Consider the following 10,198-nt stretch of genomic DNA (forward strand, 5'->3'; position numbering starts at 1 on the left):
GGGAAAGATTGAGGGCAGGAGGAGAAGGGGACGACAGAGGATGAGATGGCTGGATAGCATCACAGACTCGATGGACGTGAGTTTGGGTAAACTCCAGGAGTTGGTGATGGACAGGGAGGCCTGGCGTGCTGTGATCCATGGGGTCACAAAGAGTCGGACACTACTGAGTGACTGAACTGAACTGAACCAATCACCTCACACCAATCACCATCAACAATAAAATCTACAAACAATAAATCTGGAGAGGATGAGGAGAGAAGGGTACCTTCTTTCACTGCACTTGGGAATGTAAACTGATACAGCTACTACAGAGAACACTATGGAGATTACTTTAAAAATTATGAATCAATCAGATGAACCAACAATTCCACTATTGGGCATATACCCTGAGAAAATCATAATTCAAAAAGACACACGTATCCCAATGTTCACTGCAGTATTATTTACAATAGTCAAGACATGGAAGCAGCCTAGGCGTTCATCAACAGATGGATGGATAAAGAATCAGTGGTATGTTTTTTACAATGAAATATTACTCAGCCATGAAAAGGAACAAATCAGAGCCAGTTGTAGTGAGGTGGATGTACCTAGACCCTGTTATACAGAGTGAAGTAAGCCAGAAAGAGAAAAACGAATATCCTATGCATACGTATGAAATCTAGGAAAACTGTACTGATGAACCAATTTTCAGGGCAGGAGTAGAGATGCAGTCACAGAGAGCAGAGTTGTGAACAGGGGTGGGGGCAGGAGAGGGTGGGGCAAAGTGAGGGAGTAACAGTGAAACATACACATTACCGTATGTAAAGCAGTTAGTGGGAAGTTGCTCTGTGACACAGACAGCTCAGTCTGGTGCTCTGTGACAACCCAGAGGAGTGGGATGGGGTGGGGGGTGGGAGGGATGTTCAAGAAGGAGGAGACATATGTATGCTTATGGCCGATTACCATCGTTGTACGACAGAAACCAATACAACATTGTAAAGCAATTAGTCTCCAATTAAAAGCAAATTTTTTTTAAAAAGTATGTTAATTATAACATTGTTCATAATATCAATAATTGGATATAGCTCAAATATCCACTAGCAGGATAATTATTAGATAAAGTATATAATGCCCATACCATCAAATACCAAATATCAGATAAAAGAATGAAGTAGATCAGACATAGAAAGATTCCAAGACTTATTAAGTTAGAATATAAGCAACACAATAAGTACAAAATGATTCCATTTATGCTAAAAGCAAAACACAGCTATGCACACACAAATGTTTAGGAAAGGTCTGAAAGGAACACAGCAAATCGGTCATAGTGATGACTTGTGAGGAAGGAAGGGGAACTGTGCGGAAGGGCTGATGTGAAGAAAATTTCCATTTTTTATTCTAAAGAGCTCTGAATTGATGAAAATACTTAACAAAGGGATCTATTTGTTACTTGTGAAATTTAAAAAACCTTTTTTTTTTTTAACATTTTACACACATGAGTGAAAGAATAACGGAAAGAGAGCTGTAGAGCCGAAGGAGAGAATCAGAAAGCCTGAGGCAGGAACGGGCTGCGGCGCTGCCTGGGGGTGGGGCACAGACCTCCACTTCACATATAGCAGCACTGATTGTGTTCTGATCATGGGACAGGGTTTCCTAGCTAAGTTCATTAAAATGATAGTTCTGGAGACCTCCCTAGTGGTCCAGTGGTGAAGAATCTACTTTGCAGTGCAGGGCACTCAAGTTCAATCCCTGTCCCAGAAAATAAATCCAACATGCCATGGTGCAATTAAGCCCACAAGCCACAACAGAAGGTCCTGCATGAGGCAACTAAGGCCCAACACAGCCAAATGAATAAAGCTTGACTATTAGCAAAATATTCACCTTCCGTTCATCAAGCAAAGTGTTTAAAGTCAGTGTTGCAGTATATTTGTTTAATCAGAAAAAAAAATAATAGCTCTCACTTAATTGAATGTTTATCATGTGATAGACACTGGGCTAAGCACGAAATCTTCCCAGGAGCCGCTTACACTCTTACAAGATAGGGGAAGGAAGGCTCAGTGAGGTTAAGGTGACATCATTGGAAAGAACTCAGGTCTCAGCCACGAGGTGATGCACAGCTTAACCGGATTTGGGGTCCAAATCCCAGCTCTGCCACCGGCAACCTATGTGACCTAGGTCAAGTCACTCTACTTCTCCAAATCTCAGTTTCCTCAAATGCCATGTAGTAGGAATCATCCTACTGGCTGTTGTGAGACCAGCTAGGAAAACAGGAATCAAACTGCTTTGTTAGTGGTAAAGTTCTGGGACCCATGAGGATGGTTAATGACACTGTTTTCATTTTCTGCAAAGCCAAGGGCCAAGTCCCCCACTCCACCCTAGGAAGTGTTCCAAGTGGGCAGATGTGGGGTCCCATAGGGGAGCCAACTTGAAGGAGAGCATCCCCACAGGGCCTGGTTCTGGGTTTTAATGGGCCATGGCTCGGCTCCAACCCAGCTCTTTCCCCAGGGCCAAGTGTGATGACTCCACAGAAGACATCAAGGTGGATCAGGCACAGCAGGTGAGCTGGGCTGGGGAGGGAACTTTCAGAAGGGAGAAAAGTCTGGGGTGGATGGGCAGGCAAGCTCAGGGAGGCCAGGAGCCCAGGCATACACACGTGCTGTGCTAGCATCCAGATCCCCGTGTGCACACACAGTCTGACTATGTGACCCCAGGTCAGCCACCTTGGCAGGACGGACAGGGATGTGCAGTCACAAGAAGGAGGCCAATGATCTTGTAAGAGTTTCTCACAAGGAAGCAAGGCTGAGGATGGTAAAAGAAATGGGACTATTCAACAAGGTGTCCGTCAACACTGTGAGTCACAGAGGAGAGAACTGCAGTTCAGAGAGGGAAAGTGAAAGAGGCAGAGCGGGAATGGACACCCAGGTCTTTCTAACTCCAGGTAATAAAGCAAACTCTGTAATCCACACCTATTCTCCTTTTCTGTGGGAATGGCACCCGGTAGGGGAAATATGAGAGAATGGCATGGATTTGGGAGTTGTAGAGATGTACAATGACCCAATGACTATAAAGAATGAGGCATGCACCAGGAGCTTAATAAATGGGAGAACCTTACTCTCTCTTCTAGAGTAATGCCAGGAGGCATTCAGCTCCTGCCAAATCCAGAGGGGACACTAAAAAGTGTGTATTGAGTTGAAGGAGATTTTCTCTCCCCAAGTGTTCATTTTGCAGATGGGAAGACTGAGGCCTCGAGGCCCAAAGTCACAGCAAGCAAGGGGCCAGGACTCTGGGCTTCCAGGCAGGGCTCAGTCTTTTGCCAGCAGGCTGGCTCCAGAGCAACCTCTGCTCTCACCCCTCACCAGCCTTGAACAAATATCTGTTCTTCTTCAACCCTCGGTTTCTCCTTTGTTGAAGGGGCATAGCCACTCCCTGGCAATATTTCACGTTGGGAAGAGAAATGCATGGTGTGGGGTTGGACATTCAGTGATTGGGTTTTCTGTTCTCTGTCCCCTCCAGCACTGTAACTGGCTCAGAGATAATCTTGACCAAAGAAATGGTCTTCTAACAATGTTTAGTGTCCTTAAGTCCTGAAAACAACCCCCTGAAATATGTATTCAAAATAAAATTATTTAAACCACAAAATTAATGTAAAGAAGTCCAAAATTTTTCCAATTTTTGCTGTGTTTTTACATCAAACGATGCTTTTTAAAAATATCGAACACTGACGTTTTTTCCTGTTGTCATCTAGCTAGCACCCTAAACACATGTTTTGTTGGTTTGTTGCACAGGCCCACTCTGCCAAGCAGAAGTTTAGGGAAGGAAAGTGTGTCACTGCCTTTAGGATGAGCAAATAAACATCAACTTGTTGATCTGTCTTGTGGCCCCAAGTAGATGAGGCAGCCTGGGCTCATTGCTTAGTTATCCTGGACTCAAAGTGATAGCCCAGCCCTGTTGATGGTCTAATTCTGATTCTGTCAGTCACTTACTGTGTGACCATGGGCAAATGACAGCCTGCTTCTGAGCCCCCCACCTTTTGTGTTCCCTGCTATATAAGAAAAGGGTTAGACTAAGACTATTTATTGCTAATGATCCTTTCATTCTAATTCTATGAGTGAGTAGCAAAACAAAGCCAGTTGGGAAACTGTATTCTGGCCCCTGCCTCTGGAACCCCAAGTTCCTAAGAAGGGTGATGGTGCTTCATTAAATAGAAAATCAGGCCTCGTTACAACCCTGGTCTCCCAGTCTGATGGAGCCACAAACACATAAACAGACAGAGAAGAGACAATCCAGCGTGATCATAGCGATGACCAAAAAAAGCACATAACAGTGAGAGCCAGGAAAGAGACCTCCAAGCCAGCTGAGATCAACAAAGACTTCTTGGAGGAGGGAATAGTGGAGCTTAGTTTGGAAAAAGAATGAAGCAAGAGCAAGGAGTTGCCATTTGATGATAGTCAGGAGAAATAAGGCTATAAGAAGATAAGCTTTAAATGGAGGCTAAGGGATCATCCCTCATGAAAAATCCTTAATGAATACTGGATGCGAGCTTGGACACTGGGTTTAAGCCCTACCTCTACAATGAATTGTCAGTTGACCTTAAGAAAACAGTTTCTGGACTTCAGACTCAGTATCTGTCTCCCCCACTTAATAGAAATGAGCCAGAGAAGGGAGAAGGAGTTGGATTTGATAGTTCTGAATTTTTGCCCCTCAAACCCCAACTCAGTTTAATGCAGTGACATTCAATCCAAAATTGACTTCTCTGAGCTCTTACAACATGCAAGAAAATAAAGGTGATTTGCATCAACTTGTGTTTGAGAGAAAGCTGGTGATTGGCTTTGGGAGACTGGATCTGGTCAGCTGAGGGTTCACTCTTTTAAGGCATGGTGCAGGAGTTTTGCTTTTCTGCTTGGCTAATGGGGGATCAACATCTAGAACATTTTTTTTTTTCTTTCAAGGAAGACTTCACAACAGAGTGGCCTATTTCAGGTGTCTTTTACAAAGACATTTTACCAGCCTTCACCCTCTTACAGGAAATCATGTCGTCCTCCACACTTAAGAAACTTAAGAACAATTTGGAATTTAGGGTTGTTGTTGACTGTATCATCTTAGAAAAGGAGGCAGAAAGAGAAAATCATTGCCCAATCTCTCTCCACATGAAAACTTAAGTTCTAGATTCTCCAGAAGACATAACCTAGAATAAATAGATTTAGTCTGGCAGTCAGAGATCTGGGTTCTGGTCCTAGCTTTGCTGTGTAATCTTGGGCAAGCTCTTGCCCCTTCTGTCTACAAAGAAAAAAAAAACACCTGGCTGGACATGTCTAGATTTTGGATTTTTATGATTCAGTGGCATGAAAGATATTTTATTAGAAGCAATATCAGGGATGGAGTAATCTCAGAGTCATATTCCCAGAGAAGAAAAGAGCTGGTGATTGTCAGTTCACTTTGAAGGCCCTTCCTCCCTGGAAATCCAACTCATCGCATCCTTCTTGCACCTGTGTTTCTCCAGATTACTGAAAAATATGATATTTGCAATTAACCCCATTTTGCCTAATTGCTGCAGTGGAAGTGTTGGGCTAGCATGATCTATTATATTCTACACAGAAATGGAAGTACTGACACCTAGCTTAGAAGGAGTCAGGAAGAACCACCATTTGAGGCTTACAAGAGAAGAATAAGCTCGATAACTATGTGAGCAATAGCATGTTGCAAAGAACCTTGGAGAAAGCAGTCCTTCCAAAGCAACATGGTGGAACTTTGAGTGCAAAAGAGGCATGAGTTCAATGACTTGATTTAAGAGACCTGGCATCCCAAACTAGATACATAAAATCTAACATGAAGACTAGCAGAAATCTTTCCAGAGAGTTTTTCACAATCATAATTCAACAATCAAATGTTTGGATCTGACTATCCTAGTAAAATGTAAAGTCCAAGAAGATAGGGACTTTGCCTGCCTTCTCCATTTTCATCACTGTGTCAGCTGAACATAGCATGTCTTTCATTTGGCAGGTTATTAGTTAATTAATTAGTTTGACAAAAGAAAGAAGGTAGAAGTTTTGGGTTCATACGGTAGGAGTTAACACCACAACCTACTAGTCAGTCCTCAAGAGCTGGTTGTGATATTACCTTTATATTTTGACTAGAGTGTAAATATTATAGATTTCTCATTCCATAATCCTTTGATTCTATTGTTTCCAGATATTCCAGTGTCCAGATGTTCCAGCTGCTCATCTCCCAGAAATCCAGCTCTGGCTCATTATGGAGGCCACAACCTGTAATGGATCAGTGGGTGGCTCACCAGTCTTCTACCTGGTGGGCATCCCCTCTCTGCCAGAGTCTCTCTTCCTCCCTGTGTTTTTTATTTTTCTCCTTTTCTACCTTCTCATCCTCACAGGTAATGCCCTGATCCTGGTGACTGTGGTGATAGAGCCCAGTCTTCACAAGCCCATGTACTTCTTCCTGATCAACCTCTCAGCCCTGGACATCCTCTTCACCACAACCACTGTCCCCAAGATGCTGTCCCTATTCCTGTTTGGGGACCATTTTCTCAGCTTTTCTTCCTGCTTATTGCAGATGTACCTCTTCCAAAGCTTTACATGCTCAGAAGCCTTCATCCTGGTGGTCATGGCCTATGACCGCTATGTGGCTATCTGCCGCCCACTGCATTACCCTGCGCTCATGACCCCGCAGACCAATGCTGCCCTGGCATCCAGTGCCTGGCTCACTGCCCTCCTTCTGCCCATCCCAGCAGTAGTGAAGACCTCCCAGATGGCGTATGACAACATTGCTAGAATCTACCACTGCTTCTGTGATCATCTGGCTCTAGTTCAAGCCTCCTGCTCTGACACCAGCCCCCAGACCCTCATGGGCTTCTGCATCGCCATGGTGGTGTCCTTCCTGCCCCTTCTCCTGGTGCTTCTCTCCTATGCCCACATCCTGGCCTCAGTGCTTTGCATCAACTCCCGAGAAGGACGCTCCAAAGCCTTCTCCACCTGCAGCTCCCACCTCCTGGTGGTTGGCACCTACTACTCATCCATTGCCATAGCCTATGTGGCCTACAGGGCTGACCTGCCCCTCGACTTCCACATCATGGGCAATGTAGCATATGCTATTCTCACACCAATCCTCAATCCCCTCATTTACACTCTAAGAAACAAGGATGTCAAGGCAGCCATTACCAAAGTCACACATCTTAAGACTCAGGCTGGAATAGGAGCCCTTGACCTTTAGATGCAGCTAATTCTGCTCTCCGGAGAAGGAAACGGCAACCAACTCCAGTGCTTTTACCTGGAGAATCCATGGATGGAGGAGCCTGGTAGGCTACAGTCCATGGGGTCACAAAGAGTCAAAGAGTCAGACACGACTGAGCGACTTTTTCAATTCTGCTCTCAGGATACCTAATAACTGTGCCCAGCACAGATTGTTGTTGTTTAATTGCTAAGTCGTGTCCGACTCTTTGCAACACTGTGGACTGTAGCCTGCCAGGCTCCTCTGTCCATGGGGTTTCCCTGGCAAGAATACTGAAGTGGGTTGCCATTTCCTTCTCCGAGGGATCTTCCCAACCCAGGGATCGAATCTGCGTCTCCTGCATTGGCAGGCGAATTCTTTACTTCTGAGCCACCAGGGAAGACCCCAGCACAGATTAGGAACTCAATAAATATTTTTGAGTAAATAAATCAGTAGATATAGAATGGTAAAAGAAAATTCTGTTGAGCAGTCAACTTCAACAGTGGTTGTCATATTTTGGTCCAGGGCTTTCCCCCTAGTGCAATGGAATAATGTTCATCTTTATATGATATCTTGCACTGTATAAGAATTTCACTTCTTCATAAGAAGCTTTTTATTAAAAAAAAAAAACCTGCATGGCAAAAAAATCTTTAAAAGCAAAGTCAAAAAACAAAAGACTTACATCACAGGGAAAGGGCAAATATACAAAATAGATAAAGAGTTCTGGAGAAGGAACTGGCAATCCACTCCAGTATTCTTGCCTGGAGAATCCCATGGACAGAGGAGCCTGGTGAGCTACAGTCCATGGGGGAATCACAAAGAGTCGGTCATGACTGAGTGATAACATGTGTACATACTTCCTGAACTTATAGAAGAAAAATCTAACATACAAATATAAAAATGGGCAAAATATATGAAAAGATAGGTTACCGGAAAAATGCAGTGGTCTTTAAACAATGAAAAAGTATTTAGTCTACTGTATTAAAATAGTGTATAAAAAGAATACAAATTAAGACTACGGTGTGAATTTCCCTAGTGGTCCAGTGGTTAGGAATCAGCCTGCCAGTGCAGGGGACATGGGTTTGAACCCTGGTCTGGGAAGATTTAAGATACTGCAGGACAACTAAACCCATGTGCCACAACTACTGAGTCCACGTGCTGCCACTACTGAAGCCCGTGAGTTCTAGAGTCCACACTTCGCAACAAGAAAGCCACTGCAATAAGAAATTTCTGCACTGCAACCAGAGAGTATCTCCTCACTGCTCACCATGACTAGAGAAAGCCTGGCACAGCCAAAACAAAACAGTAAATAAAAAAATGTAAAACTACACTGAAATGCCATTTTCCACATAATCAGATTAGCAAAACAATATTCTGGCAATATGCATGTAGAAAATCAGAACCCTTGTAAATTACTTGTGAGAATGCAAATTGATAGAGCATTACTGTGATACCCACCAAAAGTATATGTGCATTTACCCTTTGACCCAGAAATTTCATTTCTAGGAATCAGTCTCAAAGATACGCTGGCAATAATTCATTAGGCTACTCATTCATCATTAGGGAACAGGTTGAAAAAGAATTTTTTTTAAGTATAATGCATCTATAAAAAGGATGTGATAAGGCTGTATACTGATCTAGGATATGCTAATGGACTTCCCTGGTGGCTCAAATGGTAAAGAATCTGCCTGGAAAGCAGAAGACCCTGGGTTGGGAAGATCCCCTGGTGAAGGGCATGATAACCCACTGCAGTATTCTTGCCTAGCGAATCCCATGGACAGAGGAGCTTGGCGGGCTATGGTCCCTAGGGTCGCACTGAGTTGGGCACAACTGGAGTGACTTTGCACACATGCGCACAGAAGGATGAAACCTCTTAATTAATAAAGATGGTTACCTACAAGGAGAGAGAGGGAACAGAGTGGATGGGACAGGAACGGAAACAAGAGAAATGTACAATCTGACTTTAGATGTATATATAATTTTTATATAATTAAAAGAAATAAAAAAGAAAAACCACAATTCCCTCCTTTTTAAAACAAACAGAAACACTTGACCTTAGATGTCTATCAAATCAATGACATGATCATTAGGAAAATTACTCCAAGAGTCATCGAAACAGTGCTTTGACTGTACATCCTAAGAGGGCTATAATTTAAAAACAAGAAAAATCATAATAGTTTAAATTACATTGAGATGTCTTTTAAAAAATATGTTACAGTTTTACTGAAGAGATTAGATTGAAATTAAATCATTCTATAATCATTTAAAACATTTCATTTTGAAATTATTTTATACTTACAAAAAGTTACAAAGACAGTATAGAGTTTCTAGTTAAACTTTCATCCAGCTTCCTCTAATTTTAACATCTTATGAAACCATTCTGCATTCATCAAAACTAAGAAACTAACATGAATCTATATAACACATTATCACTCAAAGTCCATCGTTTACATTAGGGCCCACTCTTGGTATTATATATTATTTTTTGTATAGACATCCAGTTGTTCCAGCACCATTTTTTAAAGCCTATTCTTCATCATTAAATTGTCTTTGAACTTTTGTCAAATACCAAACTATAGTTGTGTCTATTTCTGGGCTCTGTTCTGTTCCATTGGTACATTTCTCTGTCTTTTTACTAATACCACGTCATCTTAATTACTGTAGCTTTACACTTAGTGTTGAAATTGGGTAGTGTGAATCCCCCAACTTTGTTTTTCTCTTTTAGAATTGTTTTGACTACTTTAGTTCCTTTGCTTTTTGATATAAATTTTGGAACTAACTTGCTGGATTTTGATTGGGATTGTGCTGAATCTATGTGTTAAATTTGGGATACTTGACATTTTACCAATATTGAGTTCCAGTTTAACAACATGGATATCTCTTCATTTATCTAGATTTTCTTTGATTTTATGCATCAGTGTTTTGTAGTTTTTAGCCTATGGATTGTGCACATATTTTGTGGAAGAAAGAAAGTGAAAGTCGCTCAACCGTGTCCAACTCT

The 10,198-nt window shown here is 42.3% G+C and overlaps 1 protein-coding gene across 1 annotated transcript; it reads left to right on the forward strand.

Moving 5' to 3' along the window:
* Positions 6,229–7,200, forward strand: LOC102170715 (olfactory receptor 2AT4). Its single transcript, XM_005689997.2, has one exon. It carries the CDS (start codon positions 6,229–6,231, stop codon positions 7,198–7,200), a length of 972 nt encoding a protein of 323 aa, XP_005690054.1.

The sequence above is a fragment of the Capra hircus genome, chromosome 15 (assembly GCF_001704415.2).
Source record: "Capra hircus breed San Clemente chromosome 15, ASM170441v1, whole genome shotgun sequence".
NCBI classification, from domain to species: domain Eukaryota; kingdom Metazoa; phylum Chordata; class Mammalia; order Artiodactyla; family Bovidae; genus Capra; species Capra hircus.

Coding starts and splice junctions, on each gene's coding strand:
- LOC102170715 (XM_005689997.2), top strand. CDS start 6,229: ATGGAGGCCACAACCTGTAATGGATCAGTGGGTGGCTCACCAGTCTTC.